This window comes from Diabrotica virgifera, chromosome 3 (genome assembly GCF_917563875.1).
Source record: "Diabrotica virgifera virgifera chromosome 3, PGI_DIABVI_V3a".
NCBI lineage: Eukaryota > Metazoa > Arthropoda > Insecta > Coleoptera > Chrysomelidae > Diabrotica > Diabrotica virgifera.
This window is the reverse complement of record NC_065445.1, coordinates 184,486,118-184,512,154: the sequence shown is the minus strand read 5'-3', so window position 1 is coordinate 184,512,154 and position 26,037 is coordinate 184,486,118. Positions and strand designations below refer to the sequence as shown.

The 26,037-nt window shown below is 33.5% G+C and overlaps 1 protein-coding gene and 1 long non-coding RNA gene across 2 annotated transcripts in view; one reads left to right on the top strand and one right to left on the bottom strand.

The window, feature by feature from the left end:
* Window positions 1-10,494: 10,494 nt before the first annotated feature.
* LOC126881455 (uncharacterized) lies at window positions 10,495-13,236 on the bottom strand. The gene is made up of 3 exons (XR_007696858.1): window positions 12,675-13,236; window positions 12,422-12,616; window positions 10,495-10,676 (listed from the first exon to the last, which is right to left on the bottom strand). It is a non-coding gene; the product is annotated as an uncharacterized LOC126881455 (long non-coding RNA).
* Window positions 13,237-14,091: 855 nt separating this feature from the next.
* The window catches only part of LOC126881453 (glutathione S-transferase-like), a 112,274-nt gene continuing 100,328 nt past the window's right edge, over window positions 14,092-26,037 (top strand). Inside the window, exons 1-2 of the mRNA XM_050645737.1 lie at window positions 14,092-14,403; window positions 21,087-21,234. Coding sequence (XP_050501694.1) covers window positions 21,093-21,234 — 142 coding nt within the window. The 5' untranslated portion in view covers window positions 14,092-14,403; window positions 21,087-21,092. The remainder of the gene's footprint in view (window positions 14,404-21,086; window positions 21,235-26,037) is intronic.

Here is a 26,037-nt window from a genome sequence, read left to right as displayed (position 1 = left end):
CTACGAATCTAAGACTCAATAACAAATTCTTTCTTGGATCTTAATAATAGACTACTTAGCATACTCAAACAGATGCTTACTGCAACAAAATTTCTTACAGGGTGGTCAAAATATGAGATTGTTCTATTAACAAATTCAAGCTGTAATAACTTACTTATTTTAAATAGAACACCCTATATCTTACTAGTCTATCGCGTAGAAAATTTACTTAGCTTTCAATTTATATTAGGATTTCCTATACCTATCTTTTACAGGGTGGTCAAAACATTAGATTGTTCTATTAACAAATTCAAGCTGTAATAACTTACTTATTTTAAATGGAACACCCTGTATATTACTAATCAATCACGTAGAAAATTTACTTTGCTTTCAATTCTTATTAGGGTTTTCTATACCATCTCCCTTCATTTTTTAAATATTTAAAGATTTCCTAATTTGTAAGCTTGAAAAATTAGAATTAAGTACCTATGTCGTGGTTATGTACAACACATCACCAACACCGGCAATATACTTAAATATCGTAGTAAAGATACTTTCGTTAATAAAATTCATATTTTTATCATTTAATCACACAGAGTGTTCTTATTTTAAATGACATACTCTATATTCTATTCTTTATAATGGAAGATATTTAAAATATCTTCAATTCCATGTAAACATTCTCAATACACATGTTATTCTGTAAATGTAAATTCCCATGTTATTCTGTAAATACCCATTTTTACATATTTTTGTACAATAGGCTCGTTTTCGTCATAGTAGCCATTGCATTTAATTGTTTGTAATTGCGATTCAAAGATTCAAACAAAAAGTGGTGTTCTTAAATTTACTTAATAACCGTTGGTTTAAGATATGGAAAATACTTATACGGAATGAAATATAATTTAAATATCTTCCAGAATAAGGCATCTATTATAGGGTATGCAGTTTAAAATAAACATATTATTCGATGTCACATGTAGGCCAAAATCAACTAAAATAATACAACACTCTGTGTGATTACATGATAACAATGAAAATTTTATTAATGACAGTATCATGTCTAAGTATATTGCTGGTGTTGGTGATGTGTTGTACATATGTAACCACGACATATTTACTTAATTCTAATTTTTAAAGCTTGCAAATTAGGAAATCTTTAAATATTTAACAAATGAAGGGAGATAGGTATGGGAAACCCTAATAAGAATTGAAAGCTAGATAAATTTTGTACGCGATAGGCTAGTAAGATACAGGGTGTTCTATTTAAAACAAGTAAGTTATTACAGCTAGAATTTGTTAATAGAACAATCTAATATTTTGACCACCCTGTAAAAAGATAGGTATAGGAAACCTCAATACAAACTGAAAGCTAAGTATATTTTCTACGCGATAGACTAGTAAGATACAGGGTGTTCTATTTAAATTAAGTAAGTTATTACAGCTTGAATTTGTTAATAGAACAATCTCATATTTTGACCACCCTGTAAGAAACTTTGTTGCAATAAGCATCTGCTTAAGTATGCTAAATAGTCAGTTATTAATATCCAAGAACGAATTTGTTACTGATTCTTAGATTCGTAGATATTTATTTTTTTCTAAAACCTTACATTTTTATAAAAATCGAAATAAATCAAAACACCCTGTATTTAGGTATAGGGAACTCTTATGAAAGTATAGCTTATTTTTTAAGGTCAATTCAATAATGTCATCATATATAGGACATTCCGTAAGAAAAAATATAACTTTGATATATCACTCTTTTTTGGAGCACCCTGTATAATTAATATTATTTTTGGATTGTAGTATTAATGATCCTGTATATTACTGTGAAAAATTTTTTTTAAAATATCAAGTGGTTTTCCGTACAGACATCGAGGCGAATAAGATGAACCACCCTGTATACAGGGTGTCCCGAAAAGATTGGTCATAAATTATACCACAGATTCTGGGGTCAAAAATAGGTTGATTGAACCTGACTTGCCTATATACAATAGTGCACACAAAAAAAGTTACAACCCTGTGAAGTTACAAAATGAAAATCGTTTTATATTCATATACCTATCGAAAACTCTTAGAGATTTTTTATTGAAAATTGACATGTGGCATTCTCATGGCAGCAAAATCTCAGTTACAGATCAAACTTTAAGCTTTCTAAAAAACCGATTTTGACTTATGTAGGTATTTACATATGCTAATATTTTCGGATTTTTGGCGACATATACAAATTAAGAGATCTTTTCAAACATTGTTAAAGTTGTTTTCATTACCTGATGATATGATGCTGACCCCTTAAGAGTGTATGCGCAAAATTTCGTGCCAATGCTTTTTAAATACATTCATTTTTTTCAAATTCTCAGAAAAATAAGTATTTTTGAAGAATTTAAACGCAGAATGAAAGATTACTTAATTACTGAGGGCCGAAAGTCCTTAAAAACTTCTATGTTTATTTTAATAAATTACATGAGTGAAAAAGAAGAGAAGATTGAGTGTGGTTTTTAATTTCAGATATCTAATTCAAAAGAAACTTTTTGTTTATTCTGACTTAGTTTATTCTTTTGGCTTTCGGTAATATTGTAAATTCTGCGTTTAACTTTTCAAAAAAACTTATTAGTTTTTTCAGGATTCGACAAAAATGAATGCATTTAAAAATCATAGTTTCGAAATTTTTCGCCTAAGCTCATTAAATATTTTACAATATATATTTGAAAACAATTTAATCTCCAACCTTCTAAACATAACCATTTCACTAAGAATTCTTTTGACATTGTCTGTATCTGTAGCTTCTGACAAGCGATGTTTTTCAAAGTATAATCATTAAAAATTATTTAAGATCGACAATGCTTCAAGAAAGTTTGTCTGGGCTAGCCATATTAGCAATTGAACAAGAAATTTTTTATGGTATAAATATTAGCTACGAAATTAATGAATTAGCAACAGCAAAGTCTCGGAAAGAATCGCTACAACAATAGTTATTTTTTAGCTATCGTTTTGATTTGTGACGAAGTTAGCTAGGTATTTTTTTATCAGAAGTATCTGCATATTTTTTTAAATATCCAAGTATATATAGATAGAAAGTCGTACCTACTTATATTATGTAGGTAGACATTACGCAATATTTCTGTTCCTAAAAAAGTCTACTATAAAAAAATGTGATTTGTAGTTTTCGTTTATTTTCTAGTATTTATAAACAACGCAAACCTGTCCGTACCCCATTTGTTTAGTAAATGCTTTAAAATGGGTGTGAACAAGAATTTATTTTGTTATGATTTTATTCTGTTTGTTTCATTTTGATATTTTAGTCTACAAATAATTATGACTTATAAAGTCCATTTTTTTGCTTTATATCAAGCACCTACCTACCTTCAAAAAAATAAATAAAAACTCATGAACCAAAACGCCTTAAGGGGCGCCAAAATCCTTTTTTGCACACAGGCGCCAACAGCCCTTACGGGGGCCCTGTTTGGGGGGTTTAATGGAACAAAACCCCCATAAAATTTTTATGTAAACATATTAAAAAAGAAGGCGCATCTCGATAAAAACTGGCTTATCGAAAAAATACTAAGAGGCAAAAAAGTTTTAAAAACGCTGTGTTTAACTAATAGTACCACAATAATAAATTAATTGGAACGTACACAAAAGTTTGAGGGGGTTTAAGGAAACAAAACCCCCATAAAATTTTATAGGGTGGACAAATTTCACTATAATTTTGTTTTAAGATGTTCCTGCCATAAGAATGATACATGTCCATTTTCAATAAAATATCTCTAATGGTTTTCGATATATTGAAAAAAATCGATTTTCATTTTGTAACTTAAAAGGGCTGTAACTTTTTTTATAAGCACATTTGTACTGAGGTAAGTTAGGTTCAATCGAACTATTTTTGACCCCAGAATGTGTGGTATAATTTATGACCAATATTTTCGGGACACCCTGTATAATGGTTATAAAACTAATTATATATTGTTATATTTCTATTTGATATGAAAATTAAATTTTGATAATTATAAACAAAATTCAATTTAATATAAAATATTTTCAATTTTCTCAACCACGGGCATATAAATTTAGAACAACCTGTATACAACAAATTGTTATATTTAATTTTAAGAAGTGATTAAACGAAACTCGGGACAATGCGCTTAGAATAAACAAAGTGAATGGCGCGTACCATTATCGTTGTTCGCGGAAGGTTCGATCATTAGCCTATGCTAAATAAAACTCAAGTGAAATCGATAATAGGTCATTATCGTTGTTCGCGGAAGGTTCAATCATTAGCCTATGCTAAATAAGACTCATTTGAAGTAGATAATAGGTCATTAAATTTTGTAAATAGTAGAAAGTAATTTTAGAATGGGAATTAACTATTTTTTTGGAAATCCATTAAGCATATTTAGAAAGATTAAAAATTGGTTTTGAGGAATACTGCGAATGAGAGTTGGTGGTGGAAGTTTGATTTGTGAATCTGGAAGGGATATTTAGAAAGTAGGGGAATGAATGAAAAAGATAGATCAGAATGTTTTGAGCTGTCGAGAAGAGAAGTCTAGTGGTAGACGGTAGTGTACGGAGAGTGAGAAAGCCGGTGTAGTTCCGTGAGTGTGGAGTATCTATCGTGGAACGAGAGGTAGGCCAGGTTGAGAGTAAAAGAACCTCCTTGAGCCAAGAGTGTCCCGGTAGCTGATTGCAGTTTCGAAAAAGGTAGAATACAGCATCACGACAGAAGCAGGTACGAGAGCTATACGAGCTAGTTTTCAAAGGAGAACATTACTGAAAGCCAGGACGAGGTTTTGATCGCAGCCAAGGATAGCAGGAAACGGGTCTTGTGTGAAGACATTCTCAGTTCACCAGAAAAAGGTCAGTCTCATTTGTTTGGACATGAATGTATGGGTTTTTCGTATTAAATACCACATTATAAATTGAAGAACATAATAAATAATATCAGAAAAGCTTCATCAAACTTAAATAGAATTGTTGCTAATAAATCCTAATAGTTAAATGTTAATAAAAACTTTCAATTGGAAACCAAAAGGAAATAAGATTCCCATTTGTAAATGTTATGTTTAAGAAAAATAAGATCTAGCAAATATTAAGCAGTGATTGCCATTTAAATAAAATAAACAATATTTTGATTATAATTGTAACCCATATGTGTGTATTATTTTACTCTTTTCTTTCCTATCCCGATTAGGAACCATTGAGAAATACTTAGAAGCCACGAGAGTAAGTAATTAATTTTATAATTCGCCCTGAGATTGAAAACATATTGATATGTGATCTGGTAAATTAATTAGATTATGATTAATGCAATGATTAAATTAAATGACATATAAGAATATTATCTCATATCAATAATCAAGATCACATCAATATGTATAAGCTAGTTGAAATTTATAAATACTACTTTATAAATATGAAAAATATAAAAAAATTATTATTGAAATATAGTGTCAATAAATGTTTAATACATAAAGGTTAAAAATAAAATTAATTAAATAAAAAAAGACCAATTTTGCCGAAAATTTACAAAGAGACGAAGATGTGGCAACGTCGCACCTTCACATAAATATTAGAAGCATGTAATTTATTTAGAGCTTGGGAGGCAATTCGTATGTGACCATTTTCGCTGTGTCTAGGTACACGCTAGCGTGTACGCAAATAAAAAAGTTAGGTACACGCGAAAAGTCATCAACTCAGTAACGTCCCTATTTAGCGTGCACTATTACTGGTTTTTTGCATACACGCTAACTTGAGTTGCGTGTATGCTGTGGTAAGTAGGTATTATACCGCGAGTGTCAGAGAGTCAGAGTGTTAGAATTTGTCTAATCGCGTTGTGTTTATATTTTAATATTGATTAGTAAAGAGATTTCTTATTTTTTATTTGTTTAGTGTTTGTTTTTAAATTAACTATAGAGTGTAGACAATTATTTAGTTCTTTTAATGAGTTAAACAACATATTAAAACCGTATGAAAGAGATAAGAGACTGCAAATTAATACAGGGTGTCCCGGAAAATAGTGCGTTCCTTAAAGGTATAGGTAGAAGGCACCATGTAGAACAAAAAACTCTTATAACATTTTTTTCTAAATGCAACCGTTTGACCAAAAAATTAAAATGTATTTTGGTATCCAAATTTAAATCTGACAACTATGTGCGGTACGCAAATTTAAGCATAGACAGTCCCATGTAAATAGATAGAAGATGATAGTAAACAGATAGTTTTAAAGAATCCTGTTTAGTGTCAATGCCGAAAATGTTTTCGAATAGTGAGTGTATTACCTATTATGTTATTACCTATGAATGGTGTTTGTGAAAGGTTGAAACATCTATTCGGTATATTAATTATTTTCAAGTAAGTACAACTTAGTTATTTCAGTTCACAAGTAAACAAATTACTGAGACATTATCTGGTGTATTTAAGTTCCACTGTAAACTATTAAAACTATGTAATTCAGTTAAAGCCCTCAGCAATACTCAGCATTCAACCCATTTAAACCTTACTAAATACATAATAGTAGTTTAGTTAAAAGATGTGTTTTTATGTTAAAAGATGTGTAATTCGTTTAAAATTATGCAATAGGTATTTCAATACATTTCAAAAGAAAATAATTTTAGTAAACAAATAGTAAATACATAAGTATTACCTACTATTAGGTTGGATTATTTTAAATACTGTTAATCACAATCACAAACGAGTTCTTATTATGTTATTATGCCGTAGTGCGTACGATGTTGCCAGTTTATTAAAATTTCCAAACATTAAAATACAGGTATGTGGAAAACAATGTTAACTTTTTTTTGGAAACGGTTAACTTTAGAAAAAAATGGTATAGGACTTTTTTGTTCCAAATTGTGTATTCTCTCCATACCTTAAAGGAACGCACTATTTTCCGGGACACCCTGTATATACATTTTTAGTTATAAGCGAAACAGTATTAGCATCGAAAATTAAAATAAAAGGAAGACCTAAACCTTTCACAATAATAATAATTAGCTTACGTATAAAAATTATTTTAACAATATTTTGTACATGTCATGTCAACTAAATACATATTTATTTTGCTAACCTGCTTATATGTTTTATATACTTTGATTTATTACAATTAAGTTCGAAACATCTGAATAGTTCTGCTTCCCTTCTCTTAATAACAAATATTTTTCTATCAAACAAACACTAAACATATTAAAATAGCGTGTACTAAATATACAGTCACTGCGCACGCTAAATAATGACGTCACTGGCTTGATGAAGTTTAACTCGCGTGTATGTACCTAATTTTTTTTATTTGCGTACACGTTAGCGTGTACCTAGACAGAGCGGACCATTTTAGCGACAAGAATCTACAGGTCGAGCAAGTCTCGTAAATTTCACGATTGCGAGCCACGCTTCACGCAACCGTGTTTGCGTACTTGTGTTTCGAGTTGCGTGGTCGTGCGGAGTTATATTTACCAATTCGCGCAATCGTACTTGAGACGCTGTGTGTGAGGTGTTTGAAAATTTGTAATTTGTGTAACTTGATTGCTTGATTCTGTGGTGTGAAGGTGGTTAAACTTTTGTTTTATTTTTTTTTGTTTTGTTTGTTTTTGTTGTTGCGAATATATCGCAGAAAGTTTTTAGATGAAGTAATTGTATGATGAAGATAACACAGAAAATACAAGAGGGCAGCATACTTTGCAAAACAACTGTTACAATTTGAAATCAACAAGTTGTTGTCTTGCAGGTAAAAAAAGTGACTTTTTAAAAAAATTATATCTTGGAAACTAAAAATTATTTTTATTTATAATTGAAACATGTAAAAGTATAGTACTCTCAAAAAAATTTCAGCCAAAAATATTCATTTTTGTAGAGTTGACTGCAATTTTTCGACAACAGCCCTTTTTTGCAGTGAGCAGCATAACAAGTCCCGTCTCATCTGAAATCAAAGTTTCTTGTAGTTTATACTTCTGGCTAGTGAATGAACAAAGGATTTTTTATTAGATGAGGTCATTTTTGTTTTATAAAAAAAAACTACTTTAAAAATGAGAAAAATTGGGGTCAAAAATGTGTTTAAACTTATGTAAAATCTTCAAATTTCATTTTTTTTTAAATTCCTTCGTTCATATTCTAGCCAGAGGTATAAACTACAAGAAACTTTTTGATTTCAGATGAGACTGGACTTAGTTATGCTGCCAACGCAAAAAACTTAAACTCTACAAAAATAAATATTTTTGGCTGAAACTTTTTTTGAGACTACCTTAAGTACTATACTTTTACATGTTCCAATTATAAATAAAAATAAATTTTAGTTTTCGAGATATAATTTTTTTAAAAAGTCACTTTTTTTACCCACAAGACCTATGTAACCCCTTAAAAAAATGTTTGGAAGAATATATTTGATGGCCAAGATGCATACATATATTTAGAAGGAAAGTTCCTGATTTCTGTAGTATAATACATAATACCGAAGAGGAACCCAGGCAACCAAACGACGTTTTTATAACGTAGATAACACGTCATAAAAATGACCAATTGACGTGTTTCTATGACGTAGTACTGACGTTGAAAATCACGTGTATTTGTCTCATCGATTTGACGTCATAATTGTGACGATTTTAAAACGTAATCGTATCTACGTTTTTTTCACGTCGGTAAAATCATGTCTTTAATACTTTCAAAAAGTGACCTCTTTCAGATGTTTCAAAATAGTATAAATAGTATAATAGATACATAACATGAAACCTACAGGCCTACGTCCCATGTGTCGAAGGTATAAGTGCTACCACTTGTTTAAGATCGCTTGTGCGCTAGGCTAGAAGCAACATTGATTGTACCAGCCCTCACATTATAGAATTTTCACTAGTTATATATACCTACTTCCATCTATCCAATATATATACCTACTTACTGTGTCAAATCTGAAACAACTAAAAATATGAAACATAAATATAAAAAAACAAAAAATATGAAACTAATAAATAATTTATTAACAAATTATCCAGCATACTTAATATCTTAATTTAACGCTGTCTTAATATCTTCATTTAACGCTTAATTAAAAACAAACTAACATAACCTCAGATAGTTGTCAAGAAGAATTACTGCATTAAACTAACTCACTGAGCAGAAACGCATAAAAACCTCTTAATTTATACCTTTCTTTAACTAAATATATAAATGAAAAGTATTATTTTATCACACAAGACACAAACCGCGTAAACAATAAATGAGAAATTTCTTATAAACATTTAGCGTTACCTATACCTAAACGAAATTGTTTGGAGTCAATACAAACAAGCAAGCTCCTCCCAATTTTGTGACGTCAGACTTAGGCTGTCTAAAGTTAAAACGTTTTTTAAACGTAATTTTGACGTCATTAATCTTACGTATTTAAAATCACCTACAAAAGACGTCTATTTGACGTACTGTTCAAACACGTGTTATTTTCAACCAAAAACTGACGTTTCCTTAACATTATATGACGTCACTTGGTTGCCTGGGAAGTAGCCCTTAGCGCCGGACTCCACTTGCGATTTGTAGTTGTGAAGATTGAACACATTCTTTCAAATAGAAGTCAATCCATGATTATTTAGTCACAAATGGATTGACTTGTATTTGAAACAATGTGTTCAATCTTCCTGATTACAAATCGCAAGTGGAGGGCGGCGGTAATAACACCAAAATATTCCATATAGGTCCATAGAAGGTACACAGACATTGAAAAATTCCTGAAATATCCCCGAAAACATGTTCCCTGAACATCCCAGGAAAATCCTGTGTCAGCATTTTAAACATTACCTGAATGTCTTATTGGAACATTCCATGAATGTCCACGAATGTTCTCTGGACATTCAAAATATATTTTGTAGACATTCCCTGGATATACCAGAAATACAGTGATGAGCGCTCTAATAACCGGCAAAATAGCACAAAAGATGTATTAAGTAGTGAGATAAAAAGACATGAAACTAGTCGAGCTGGGAAATTTAGCGATATTAACTTATACATTTAGATTGTATTGATTGTGTACCACCTTCAGACGTATCAGACGAGTTTGGAAACTACCACTGTCACAGTGACAGTTTTAGTTGACATACTCCTCCGATATGTGTAAAGGTGGGATCAATATAACGTAAATTTAAAGGTTAATTTCGCTAAATTTCCCAGCTCGACTAGTTTCATTTCTTTTTATCTCACAAAACTAAATATGTTGCCCATATTTTGCCGGTTATTAGGGCACTCATCACTGTACACCCTTGCTGATGTGACAATACCTCGTATCTGTTTTTTCATGAGTTTTGTATGAGAGATGGAAAAACATGTTTTAAGGTCACCTCCTGTGTTCATATGTAAGTTTTGACTTGTTTTGTAGTTCATAGATAGTTTAATTTACTACAAAACAAGTCAAAAAATATCATATGAAAACAGGAGGTGACCCTAAGACAAGTTTTTAGTCTCTCTTACAAAACTCATGAAAAAACAGATAGGATGTATTATTACATCACTGACGATATGTGGCCATACCAAATAATACATCCTTGATAAATATAAACATTTTTATTGAACAAAATCTTTTCATACATTTTTTTAATGCAATTTACTGATATTCCTAAATATTTCAAAAAAATGTGTCACATTTGCTTTGTAAACCTTTCTTTTGCCTTTCGTAGCCACATATTCCGTTTCCTTCCTGGTTTTTTGTAGACCACTTCTCTCAGCTGATTCTAAAAAAAATAAAATAAATGGTAATTTTTCTATCCTTTACAATTAACAATCAGAAGAAATATTATTTACAGATAATGATATGCATAATAATAATAGGTTTGTTCTAGCATCATTTTGAAACCATCAGCGAATAGTGGACCAGCGCGAGTAGAGGGGATCGCACTGGTGACTCTATTATGTTCTTTTACTGACCAACTGTTTGCTGATGGTTTTTGACTAGTTTGACTGTTTGCTAGAACAAACCTAATAATAATGAATATTTTGTATTTTGACAATGACATCTGATGTGGAAGTCAAAACATTAATAAAATTATTTTTTCAAGTTAACTTTCACATGCGCGTCTTAAAATTGTACTTTTAATACTTATATCATAAATAACTATTAAAACTATCTTAAGAGGAAACAGTATCGATCAACAGGTAGCGAAAATGTGCTCCAAGATTGCGGCTGTAATTTTGAATATTTTTTCAAGATATTTGGCACACATATTCGTAATATAATAAAGAATGGCGGTACAGAGCCCAATTTGAAAAATATATTAATATGTGGAAATTACTCTGTAATTAAATACAATATAAAAAAACGAGCTTGTACCGCCATTAAGAAGAACAAAAAAATATACTTTTTTCAAATACAACTTTTTTATCCGATTTTGTGTTATTTTGGAACTACTAAAATTTTTTATTTCATTAGTAGTTCCAAAATTACACAAAATCTAGGCATCGGATAAAAAAGTTTATTTGAAGAAAGTGTATTTTTTTGTTCTTCTTAATGGCGGTACAGGCTCGTTTTTTAAATATTGTATAATTACGGAGTAATTTCCACATATTAATATATTTTTCAAATTGGGCTCTGTACCGCCATTCTTTATTATTTTACGAATACGTGTGCCAAATGCCTCGAAAAAATATTCAAAATTACAGTGACAATCTTGGAACACGTTTTGGCTACCTGTTTATCGCTACTGTATTACCTTAAAACATTGTAATTTGCTAAACCAGTATATTTTACTCTACTACTACTCTACTAGCTACCTCATTTTCCACTGTTTCTAAAGACTTGTTTACATGGGTAGAGTTTTGAGGAGAGTAGAGTAGTGGTAGTACTCTACCAAAAATGGCTTGATACCATTCACATGAGGAGAGTACAAGTATAGTACTGATGCTAGTATAGTGAAACCGATTTTTGTATTTTTAAACACTCTTGATTATAAGTGCACCTTAAATTCTTAATTTTTTGCTTAAGCTCGTTTACTCCAAAGCCCCCTTTGCCATTTTTTCGACGATTTCATCCTCCGCAGCTTGCTGCAAACTTTTATTTCTGTAGTATACACTACCTAAATTCCATAAACACTGGTATTCGCCATATTATAGCTCTACAAGTTTTAAAGTTTCATCTTCGGTGAACTTCATTTTCACTATTTACACAAAACACAATTCCAGCCAGAATGACAGCGCCCCCATGTACTCTCCTACCTACTCTATTCTGCCATAATTGAGCGTGTTCCATGGGTAGAGTGTGCAGCCGAGTAGACATTTTGGCAGTAGTGGTGGTCATAGAGTAGTTACTTTGCCATAGGTTGCTAGTCACTCTACTTTAACTCCAACTATACACTCTACCAGCTATTCTACTGTGCTGAGCATTTTTACAGGTAGAGTTACTCTACTCTATCTACTGAATGAAAATCTACTTAATCTTAATCTACTCTTAATGAAAAATGTCTAAAATCATTTACCCACCTACCTAGTAGTATTGTAGAATTTAAGACAGTCCAGTGCCTTATAAATAATTTCAATATGAATATTTTTCCCTTTAATTCTCCTTTGATACCACTCCATTTTAGATTTTGGGGAACTTATTTCATTGTGTTTATAGACCATATTTATTGAAGGAACCCAATCTGGAGATTGTTATTATCGATTAAGTCGGCTGGTTTTCCTATAAGATTAAAATGTTAACATCTTCAAAAATCGTTACTGTTGTAATTGTAACTTACCAGATATAAAATGATTACAGCAGACAGGACAGGAAAATTTTCATTTCGCTAGTAAAACCTGTACATTGTATTGCATTTAACCATTGTTGACTCTCAGATACCTTATTTAGTTCAGTTTAAAAGTGAACTTTATCTTGACTTTATCACAATTACTTTGCATTTCACACTTCAAAACACAACACCAATGAAGCATATTATCTTTCTAAATTAATACTTCCAGAGAAAATGTTAAATTAATCTTTGTACAACACAAAATTACAAAGAAATACAACTAAAATTATCTAAAACTCATTAAAATAAGATTTATCTTTTACCAATGAACTGTCAAGACGGATGGAATAGGCAGGAAGACAATTAATGCAGCCACGATACAAGAGAGAGGTCCTAGAGAGAGACAGACAAGGTGCTGGAAACTTTGACAGGCCGTGTAATTTGAGTTGCCTATATCAACTTAAATCGGGGAAATATAAAAGTAAAATTCTAAATATAAAAGTAACATAAAAACATAATCAAGGACTTCTTCACTTTATATAAAACAGTCACTAATTTAGTATTTAAATAGATTTAAAATTATTTAACTCCCAAATAGTTTAGGAAAGTAGGTATTTGTTTTGATAAATACAAATAACAATTCTGAAAAGTATTTAAACTGATTTAAACACCAAGTATGGTACTCTGTACTCTATTTACTCTGTAAATACAAAAAAGTATTTAAATTTTGAAATATGTGCTGCCAATCAGCCCTGAAAGTTAAAATATGAGGTTCATTCAACGAACTGTCAATACTGATTCAATCGGGTCCATTTATATAGGCAACTCAAATTACACGGCCTGTCAAATTCTCCAGCACCTTATCTGTCTCTCTCTAGAACCTCTCTCTTGTATGTTGGTGGCAATATCGCTTCACTATTTGAATGGGACAGGGCCATTCCATCCGTATTGACAGTTCATTGTCTTTTACACCCAGTAGCCATATTGATTTAATTTTGAAAACGATAATTAAATTTGGTAAATATAACTCCGGACGACCACGCAACTCGAAACACAAGTACGCAAACACGGTTGCGTGAAGCGTGGCTCGCAATCGTGAAATTTACGAGACTTGCTCGACCTGTAGATTCTTGTATTTTAGCGACAGGTAAGAAACCCGTCTTCGGGAGGCATTTCATATGCGCCAGCGCCCATCTGTAATACTGTGATTGTGATTCATTCATAAGGAAAGAGAACAGGGTTTCTCCGAAATAAACCGATATTGAATTCGCTGATCGAATTTCATGACATGCTAATCTTCTTATCAAACGTGACATAAATAGATAAAAAAAGGAAATTTCCCTCCGATTGGCCACACCGCTGAAATTTAAAGACAAATAGCGTTGTCACAAATTTTTATATGTGATAAGCGGGGCTACGGCAACTATTTGGGTGGAGAGGAATTTCGACTTGTTGACCTTGTTGTTGAATGAGTTCAGAATCCAGCAGCCCGATGAAGTATTGGATTTTTATAATATATAATTATTTAAAAACATTTTGCTGGCCAACCGCCTAGAGCAGAATTGAGCCGAAATACACGTAATGTGTATGATCCGAAATTTAATGAATTTATCATAAACACATCATAAATACCCCATTCCTGTCATTTGCCAGTTAGTTCTCCTTGGCAGAGCAAAGTAGGTACTTGTATTGAGTGTTTTAAATTGTTTTTGGCAAACTTGCCTTTTATCAATTTGTGGTAAGTATGATGGTTAATTATTGTAATTACTAATTACCAACGAATAAGTATATATGTTACAGTTCAAGTTGATTCTCAGTTAGAGTTGACTCCAACTAGTTGGAGTCAACTCCAACTGAAACGAGCAGTAAAAGTTGATTTTAAAAATTTAAATCAACTTTTACTAGTTGGAGTTGACTCTTCCTGGATCGATTCAGTAAATGTTGATTATACGAGAATCTCAAGTGCATTTTTGATGAGTGTGGGTTTCTTTGTTTTGACCGTTTTAACTACTTATTAGTATAGTCTGTAACGTCGCCCCCGTTAGGTAAATTATTCTGATTCGATTTTTTGCACAAACTTACTCAAAGAAATACATCCGTATAACAATCCTTATAACAAATACACAGGGTGTCACGCGGTACCGCGGTCGAAAAATTGTTTAACCAATTTCAGTAAAGTCAGTCAGTAAAGTGACTCTTAATCGAACGAGTCTGATATTACGAGCAGAGGAACAGACGCGTTCGATAAAGAGTATTGAGGTGGTGCGTACAAAATTATTATATCGTCAATCATAAAAAACATTAACACTTACTTACAACTTTGAGCAATTTTTTTTAATTTTAGACGAAATAAAAATTTCGTATGACAGTAATGACAGATGACTTTTGCATGATGGCCGGTTTTGATGTTTAATCGATAGTTATCAATATTGTATACCTACCTAATTACTAAATCTCTAAAGTTTTGATTTATTTTGTATGAATATAATTGCGATTACCTTCATATGGATCCCATCTCATATTGGTATCGATGGAAACGAAGCAGCAGATCAGTGCGCCCGTAAAGTGTCGGAAAGTGTCGAAACAGAGGTAACGGAGTGTCGAAATCTCGCGAGTGACATAAAATCGTACTTTAGAAATCTAATCACGTGTAAATGGAACCAAGAATGGAAATATTCACAGACATCTTTAAGAACAATCAAGGATAATGTTTACCCGCGGCTATCGAGAATACGAGCACGAAAACTTCAAACTGTTATCACACGTCTGCGTATAGGTCACACAAGATACACGCACTCTCACCTGTTTACAAGAGACGATCCCCCTAAATGTGAAATTTGTGACGAAATAAATAATGTAAAACATTTTTTAATTGACTGTCCACTTTTTGCAAATGAACGAATTAGATTCAATATTCCTAACAACATCAACAAACTTTTAGGCACAGATGGTTACTATGACAATATCGCAAACTATTTAAAATGTATAGGGCTATATTATAGAATCTAAATTACTGGAAGTTATACCTACACTGTATTCTTAATTTAAGATACATACTGTAATTATAGATAATAATATCGATAATTATTTAAAACTCATAGAATTATATTATAGATTGTAAGTTATTGGAACTGTACTCCTACACTGTATTCCCGCTAATCACCTCTTGGTGGATGCGGTAAATTTTCAATAAAAAAAAAAAAAAAAAAAATATAATTGCGAAACACTATAGAATTTTACTTTTTGACATAAATTTTATTAATAATAAGATAAATTTTGTACAATATTTTTAATAATTAAAGTAAATACATTTTAATTTCACTCAAATAAATAATCGATTGCTGCCATTGACCACTTACATTCAATCTCGGTTAATTTGATTAATTATGGCGGCAGGTAAAGTAACATTCTTCTTTCAATACAACAAAGTGTTCAATATCGAATGATTTTAGTGACGTTGGCGATAAACAATGATTTTAAACAAATTCGCTAAAATATGTAATTTTTTCAATTCGTACAATTTTTTTTTAGATCAGTTGGGCCTTTTTTTCTCTAAAATTGACTGTTGTCGAGTTATTAGCGACTTAAAATTTGAAAAACGCCAAAATAATTATTTTCAAGGTTTAATAACTCGGTTAAAGATAAATTATTGTGAAAGTCGAGCGAGCAGCCGTGCAGCAACGGCATAATCGCTGGACTCGTACGCCAGTGCACGTGGGTTCGAGCCCTGCTAAAGACAAACCATTTTCATTTCCAATAATGACACGAGCCGTCTCACCGTGCCTCGGAGAGCACGTTAAGCCGTCGGTCCCCTGGGCTAGTGTACATCGACACTAGTTACTTGAAACAGGGTTAAAGATGTAATTGGCGCCGGAACTGTCCGAAAGGCAAAACTGCCATACGATATTATATATTATGAAATTCAGAAACTAAAAAAAATCAAAGATTAAAGCTACCTCTATAAGATCCTGAAGAAATTTTTGTCATTATTTCATTAATAAGATATTATTTTTAATTATCAACAATGAGCGCTAATCATTGGACGGCTGGAATGGTGCATCTCTTTGGCACTCACCATTGACGGCCGCCTAATACGCACTTAGCGCTCATTGTTAATAATTAAAGATAAAGCTTAGTAATAAAACAGTGACAAAATTTCTGCTGGATCTTGTAGAGAGGGCTATAAACTTTGATTTGGTCACTTTCTGACTTTCATAATAATGGATTTTAACCGAGTTATTAAGCCTTGAAAATGGCTATTTTCGCATTTTTCAAATTTTAAATCGCGTATAACTCGACAACAATCAATTTTAAAGAAAAATCACAAAATACCTTTTTTTGCTCAGAATAACCCAAATGATCTAAAAAAAATACTCGAAGTGAAAAAATTATTTTTGTGAATTTGTCTAAAAAAAATTGTTTAAACAATTTATCGATCAAGATACTGCCTGGCACGCAGTAGATTTGTTATAAGGACCTCTTTTTGAGTAAGTTTGTGCAAAAAATTCGAATCGGAGTAATTTACCTAACGGGGGCGACGATACAGTTTAGACTAATTTGAACATATTCAGTAACATTTAATTTCTAGAATCGGCTGTTTGTGTGAATCAGAATCAACTTTTACTAAATGGCATTGGGAAGAGTATACTTTTCCTAGTTGGAGTCTACTTTTACTAGTAAATGTTGAATATAAATCTTCATTTTATATTTATAATCAACTTTTACTGAAACCGGCCGTTAGAGTCCAACTGAATAATCAACTTGAACTGTAACATATATACTAGATGCCCTAATAGGGGAGACCGGGGCAGAACTGGAAATCATCGATGTGCATAACTTATAGTCGTCATAATATCGGCAATAGCGCCATTCGAACGAACTTGGGTTGACTCAGTTCAGTCATTATAAAGAAACTTCTAGTCACGTAGTATGCTTCTTTACAGACATAAAATCTGTTTTCTTTTGTTTTGTTACAAATTTTGGTAATATTTATAGAAGTTCTATAAGGTGAGCAGTAAAGATTTTCATTCAAATTGGATAGATATGTTTCTGAATTTTAATATTGCGTGATGTGAACTGTTTTACATCTTTTACGTTACAAATTACTAATTTTATTTGAAATGATGTCTGTTGGGGCAAAGCGGTCGAGGCAAAACGGGATATTATCCCAGCTTGCCCCTCTCTCCTAAATTGCCACTACTTTATAGCATTTAAACTTTGTAAGAAGAATCTGCCTAAAACTGAAACTAATAAAAAAAATCAAAGAAAACTAAAGAAGAAAACGACATGGACACTGACTCATCAGAAGATGATGAAGATTGTGGCTGCATCTACTGTGAATACTTATATTTGCAGTCAACTGAAGAATGGGTAGTGTGTAGTGTCTGCAATGGATGGGCTTATACTTAATTCCTGCGCAGGTATTGAGGATGAAGACGAAGGTGCTCATATTTCTGAACTCTGCCAGCCTGACTAAAATACATTCCCATTTTGCCCCGTAACCGGGGCAAAATGGGAATTTCGGACTGATACATTAAGTTCTTTATAACCAAATAACTAAGCAATTTGTATTATAAATAAAGTATGTTATATGAAGTTTAATAGCAAGTGATCCTGTCTGACGTCTGACTTTGTTATTTTTTAATACACAGTTTAGTTTTCTTTCTATGATTTTTTCTTTCTTAAGTATCCAGTCCTGCCCCGGTCTCCCCTACTTTTAATTGCTTTTAATAAGAAAAACAGATTGAGAATTTGAATTTTATTTATTTGTAAAACCTACCGGCTTTTTAACATTTAAAATATTGTATAGAAGTAAATGATGATTAGCATTAAGAAAGTTGGGAAAATGAAAGCTATTTTTGTAATTTAAGGTGAAACAGTAGCGATCAACAGGTAGCGAAAACGCGTTCCAAGATTGCGGCTGTAATTTTGAATATTTTTTTTGAGATATTTGGCCCACGTATTCTTAATATAATAAAGAATGGCGGTACAGAGCCCAATTTGAAGAATATATTAATATGTGGAAATTACTCTGTAATTAAATACAATATTAAAAAAATGAGCCTGTACCGCCATTAAGAAGAACAAAAAAATACACTTTCTTCAAATAAACTTTTTTATCCCATGCCTAGATTTTGTGTCATTTTGGAACTACTAAAATTTTTATTTCATTGGTAGTTCCAAAATGACACAAAATCTAGGCATCGGATAAAAAAGTTTATTTAAAGAAAGTGTATTTTTTGTTCTTCTTAATGGCGGTACTTGCTCGTTTTTGTAATATTGTATTTAATTACAGAGTAATTTCCACATATTAATATATTTTTCAAATTGGGCTCTGTACCGCCATTCTTTATTATATTACGAATACGTGTGCCAAATATCTCGAAAAAATATTCAAAATTCCAGCCGCACTCTTGGAACGCGTTTTTGCTACCTGTTGACCGCTACTGTTTCCTCTTAATGTGGAAACTAATAACTAACTATTGGGAGAAAATAAAGTTTTAAAAGAAAAATAGTAACATAACAATTTATTAGCCAAGGTGAATAACCCTCTAGTTGAGGCAAATAAATACCTACATTTTTATTCTGAAAATTGACTGCACATTTTTAAGCTTCGTAAGGCGGTGCGGGGTGCAGCTGCACCCTCAGACCTCGTTTTTGTCACCTATCTTTTTTAATAAATTTTTTTGATTTTTGCTCATTTTTTTATTCGCATTAAATTCAATTCTAAGCGCACTCCACTCATTACAGCATTTAAAACTCTTTGCGTTTAAGTGCTTTTTTAGAAAAATTACTGTAGGGTGCAAATGATGAAAATTTCATATCCTGAATTGGACGTTTCTGATGTTCCATCTGGAGCTAACGGAGCTACGTGACGGGGTCGGTGTTACTTATGTCACAGAAAAAAGACAGAAAGTCCTGACATAACTGTATTGTGTGTAAAAACTTTGTGTTGCTCACTCCGTGAAAAATTTCATGTGTTTGTCTTGCAATGATAATAATTTTTTTTTAAGAAGAAATGAGTATCTATGTACGTATGTTTGTATGTAGCATATTATCGGATTGTCATGTTTGTTCCATACTAGAGGTCCAGTCATGAAGCTAGGACAAATAATCCCCGGACAAATAATCCCGGACAAAAAATCCCTACAAATTATCCCCGGACAAAAAATCCCCGGACAAAAAATTCCCACAAAAAATCCCCACAAATAATCCCCACAAATAATCCCCGGACAAATAATCCCCGGACAAAAAATCCCCACAAAAAATCCCGGACAAAAAATCCCCACAATTTTTTTTGGACAAAATATCCCCACAAATAATCCCGGACAAAAAATCCCCAAGAAATTTTTTTGCTACCAAATAGTTCTCTAAAAGTTTTCCCGTGAATGCAATCGACGCAAATGTTTTTCAGCTTCAGTGCATGAGAGTTATAGCAATCGCCATGAAACCAGTTTTCTGCACGAAAATAATGATTTGCGATTAAAATTAAGCATACATTGTAATTGCGATTACCAAATGTCGAATTCCAATTGTGAGTTTTTTCAAAAATCGTGGAAGATATGGGGAATAAGCTAAGGCTTTGGGAAACATGTTGTACTTATTGTCTATTCGTGATGATAACTGCTGGTCCAGAAAACGATAATCTTGATTGTAATGCAAAAAATTATGTTCCTTTTTGTAAGTTTAACGTCAAAAATATTTAGTCATCATCATCATCAATGGCGTTATAACTTTTCAACCTTTTTCTAGGCCGCCAGACTGCATCCTTCCACATTTTTCTAGGCCGCCAGACTGCATCTTTCCATCCGGGGATTTTCTGTCCGGGATTTTTTGTGGGGATATTTTGTCCAAAAAAGTTTGTGGGGATTTTTTGTCCGGGATTTTTTGTGGGGATTTTTTGTCCGGGGATTATTTGTCCGGGGATTATTTGTGGGGATTATTTGTGGGGATTTTTTGTGGGGATTTTTTGTCCGGGGATTTTTTGTCCGGGGATAATTTGTGGGGATTTTTTGTCCGGGATTATTTGTCCGGACCCCCCAGTCATTGGACTGACCTCTCTAACGTCAATTTTTTTTTACTTCAAACCACAAAGACGATTATTGTTAGAATTTTTATAACTAACAGATTGCTGAATAAACGTTTCAAAAAAATAATAATAATTGACCTATCGGCACCGTTTGTCGATGCCTAATAGACACTAAAAGTGTTTCTGCATTATGGGAATTTAGTTACAATAGAATAAATTGTATAAACTTATAAAATTTTAGTGACCTCTTTTTCATGAGGCGCAGTGTATTTGACTTACACCGTATATTAGATTGAAACCATAGAATCCAAATATAATTTAGCGTTATTTATACGTGAGTTTAGCGAATTTTGTATAATTAATGTACTTTAATTGGCTTTTGTTTTTTTCAGAACGAAATGGCACCCAAATATAAGCTCACCTACTTCGATATTACTGCTTTCGCTGAACCAATTAGGTTCCTCCTAAGCTATGGCCAACTTGATTTCGAAGACAGACGTTTTGCTGTAGACGGTATCGAGTGGCCTTCTATTAAACCGAGTAAGTCACAAAAACTGTACAAATATTTTTTGACAGATCTCAATGGCATCATTGCAGCTGAAGGTGTTGATAAAAGTATTAGAACCCAACCCAAACTACCTATTAATTCTCCACACCATTTGGTGTGTGTAAAGATGTTAAACATTTATACACTTTTACCTATGCGCGAGATTTGGCCTATTCGCGCTGCATGCGCATGCCCTGAACGTATCCTGAACTTACCCAGAGGGAGATCGCCTGCGCATTAGGTTTTCGGACGGAAATATTCGACCTTGTTGAACGTCCAAGTTTGTAATGCGCAGGCGTTCTCCCTCTAGGTACGTTCGGGGTATACAGCGCGAATAGGCTTATTTTAAGTCACAATGACGACCTCTTGTGGATTTCGGCTTCCTCAGTGCCGGATTAACCAATAGGCAAAGTAAGCAGTTGCCTAGGAGCCTCGGCCCCAAACAGGACCCAAAACTAAAACTATAAAATTGTTAAAATATAAAAAGTTACCAAATTTTTACCTCTACCCAACTGAAAATATTATAATCTAAACAATATGTTTCTACTAGTAGTACTAGTCGTATCTAGTTTGAATCTTCTTCTTCTTCTTCACGTGCCATCTCCGCGACGGAGGTTTGCAATCATCATGGCTATTCTGATCTTAGATGCTGCTGCTCTGAATAGTTCGGTTGATGTGCATCCGTACCATTCCCTCAAGATACGCAACCACGAGATTCGTCTCCTTCCTACACTTCTCTTGCCCTGGATTTTCCCCTGTATAATCAACTGAAGTATGTTGTATCTCTCATTACGTATAACATACCCCAGATACTGCAGCTTTCGTGTCTTGATGGTTTCCAATATTTCCAGTCTTTTGTTGACTCTTCTCATGACTTCGTTGTTTGTCATATGCTCGGTCCATAATATCTTCAGGATTCTTCTATACACCCACAGTTCAAATGCTTCCAACTTTTTAGTAGTCGATGCGTTAAGAGTCCATGCTTTTATCCCGTAAAGCAGAGTCGAGAAAATATAACACCTTGTCAGCCTAACTCTCAAGTCTAATTTCAGTTCTCTTGCACAAAGTACCTTTCTCATTTTATTGAAGTTTGTTCTTGCTTTCTCTATTCGAACTTTGATTTCTTTGGAGTAATCGTTTGTGTGATTAATTATTGTGCCAAGATAGTTGTACTTTTCTACTTATTCTAAAGTTTTACTTTTAATTGTCAGGCTTTCATAATTATTTTGGGTTTTGATATCTTCATAAATTTAGTTTTCTTGATGTTTATTGATAATCCATATTCTTCTCCATACTCAACTATCTTGTTCATTAGCTTTTGGAGGTCTTTAAGGTTGTCTGCTATTATGATACTATCGTCCGCATATCTAATGTTGTTAATTGGCGTTCCATTTACCTTTATTCCTGCTGTTTCTCCCTCAACAGCTCTTTTCATAATTTCTTCAGAGTATGCATTGAATAGTAGTGGTGAAAATACACACCCCTGTCGCACTTCTCTTTTAATTTCGAACTCTTCAATCTATTAACAATATGCCTACCATTGTCCCTAAATTTATAAATAATAAACCAAATACTGTTAGCAATTCAACTTCAATTGATGAAAAAAATCTAAATGCAGACCCTAATTTACTTTTTAATGCCGATATTATATATCAGGGGTGGCCAAACTGTGGCTCGCGAGCCACATGTGGCTCTTTGAAGGATTATTTGTGGGCTCTCAATAAATATATGAATTACTTTTAATTCTTTTCTTTCAAAATGTCTTAAATAAGTTAAGTAAGTAATTATTACTGACAACAGTAAGACTAAGTGTAACATCAGGACTTTGACAAGGAGACCACTTATCACCGTTGCTATTCAATTTGGCCTTAGAATAATAATAATAATAATAATAATAATAATAAGGGGTCGGTGGCAGGGTGTTGAGGAGGCGGGCCCCTGTCATACAATCAGTTACAGCCCAACAACAACAACAACCACAAGCGAGCCAAACAACAGCAAGAGCTCCACCCGCTGAAGGTGCTGCGCTGGAACATCAGCCGGCGCTCACTCAAGCGGGACGACCGAGGCAGCGCATGAAATGGACTGTGTCCATTAACGAAAGCATTTTGCGCTTCTATTATAAGGTGACAAACCTCGGTCAAGAAACGATCGGCTACAGACAACAGCTGTATGCCGAATTTTGCAGGGAGTACCCAGATATTCAAGTATCGGAGCAAAGAGTATCAGATCAATACCGGGTAATCATAAGAAACAACCTTATCCCAGAGGCTAGACGCAATACGATCAAAAGCGAAGTCGAACGGGAGATTAACAACCAAGGGCTAGTTTTAGATCAAGTCCTAAATGAAATCCTTGATGAGCAGATTCCTGAGATTCCCTTACCAGAAACTCAACCTGACAATACACAACAGGAAAACAACGAGTTGCGCGATAGTCTAGCAAACGAAATGGCTCGTGCCGTACAAGAGTTTAATGGAACAAATCCACTTAGCAGACCACCGCTACCACGAATAAACTCTTGTAAGAAACTAGGTGAGCTGTTACAAATTGTGAACACTGAAGTCCTACCCAATTATGTCGTAGAATCCCACACATTGGAATATCTGCATATGCTAATCTACTGTGCAGCAACAGCAATTGCTAATGTAATGGGCGTTAAGATCAGAACACGACGGAGTACTAATAACGGAAGGACTGGTAACAGAATTGCACCCTGGGAAAAGAGACTTCTCGGAAAAATTGAATTACTGCGTAGGGATATTGGTCAAGTCACAGAATATGTAAGAGGTGTAACAAGTAGAAAAGTCATTAAGAGAGCTGAAGAAATAATGCGGAGCACTGCAAGACACTCGAGATACGATCCAGAAAATAACACAGCCCAACAGTGTCTGGATATATTAAAACAAAAACTCTCCGTCTATTCAGGACGATTAAGAAGGTATAAAGTTAGTAACAACCGAAAATGTGACAATGCACTTTTTGAGAACTCTGAGAAGGCGTTCTACCGAAAACTGAACTCCACCGTAGAAACTGTAGACAAGTCTTACCCAAGCCAGGAAGAGATTCATGAGTTTTGGGGAAATCAACTTTCCACACCAGCTGCTCTTAACAACAATGCTGGCTGGATAGAAGATACGACGCACAACTGTCACCACTACGTCACAGCTAACTACGAACCATTCACTGCTGAAGAGGTCTCAAATATGATCAAAGAGCTTCATAACTGGAAATCTCCTGGACCAGACGGAGTCCAGAACTTCTGGCTTAAGAAGTTTTGGAGCATTCATGATTGCTTATCAACATTAATTAATCATGTTATTTCTAACCCGCAGGAAATACCATCATTTCTAACTCAGGGAACCACTTATTTAATACCGAAGGATCAAAATAACACCCAAGATCCAGCCAAGTACCGCCCAATTACTTGTCTTCCAACTTTGTATAAATTGGTCACATCCTGTATAACCCGGCGTATCTACCAACACTGTGCTCTAAACAATATCATAGAGCCTCAACAGAAAGGATGCGCTAAGGGTTCTATGGGTTGTAAAGAACAACTTATCATCGACTCAGTCATTTCTAACCAGGCATTCACCAAAAAAAGGAACCTCTTTACTGCCTTTATTGACTACAAAAAGGCCTTTGATTCAGTGCCGCATGAATGGCTTATAGATATATTAAGAATATACAAAGTCGATGATAACATAGTGACTTTTTTAAGGCATATAATGACAAGTTGGAAGACTAAAATTCACCTCCAAATACCTGGTGAAAACAATATCGAAACGGAAAATATCGCAATCAACCGGGGCCTGTTTCAAGGAGACTCGCTGAGTCCATTGTGGTTCTGTTTGGCTATGAACCCTTTATCACAGCTATTAAACTCCACTGACTCAGGTTTTAGCATTAAAAACAACAATACTGTACTAGCGAAGCTTAATCATCTGTTGTATATGGATGATTTGAAATTAATGGCTTCTACTCGAGACAATCTAGAGCAGATGCTAAAAACAGTAGAAACATTCTCTAATGATATTAATATGCAGTTCGGCCTAGACAAGTGCCGTGTTTTGAATATAGTCAGAGGAAAGGTACAGCCCGGTGGATTCGATATGCAAAATGGCCAGAACATCGAGGCCATGGGTGAAAACGATATATACAAATATCTTGGAGTAAAGCAGGCGCGGAAAATTGACCATAAGCAAATGAAAACTGAAATAACTACTGAGTTTATACGAAGGATAAAACAGCTGCTTCGTTCACAGCTTAACAGTAAAAATTTGTTTAAGGCACTAAACACCTACGCTTGTTCCGCGCTTAGCTATTCATTTGGTATTGTTAAGTGGACAAAAACAGATATAGAAAATCTTCAGCGAAAAGTACGAACACACCTCACAAAGGCACAAAAACACCATCCTAAAAGTGCAGTAGAAAGAACAACATTACCACGGAATCTAGGAGGAAGAGGACTTATGGATATAGGTGAGCAATTAGATAAACAAATTGCTAATTTAAGAACTTATTTTCAGATGCAAGCTGAGACATCTACTCTACATCAAGCTATTTGCGCAGTAGATGACACAACACCGATCAAACTGAGGGAACCAGAAATGCGCATAAACCACCTCACTAAAGACGAAAAACTGCGCACCTGGATGGGTAAACCTCTGCACGGGCGACATCCCAATGAGGTCAGCCAAGACTATGTCGACAATACAGCGTCGAACTATTGGTTGACATCAGGAAAGATGTTCCCTGAAACGGAGGGTTCATTACTGGCTATTCAGGATCAG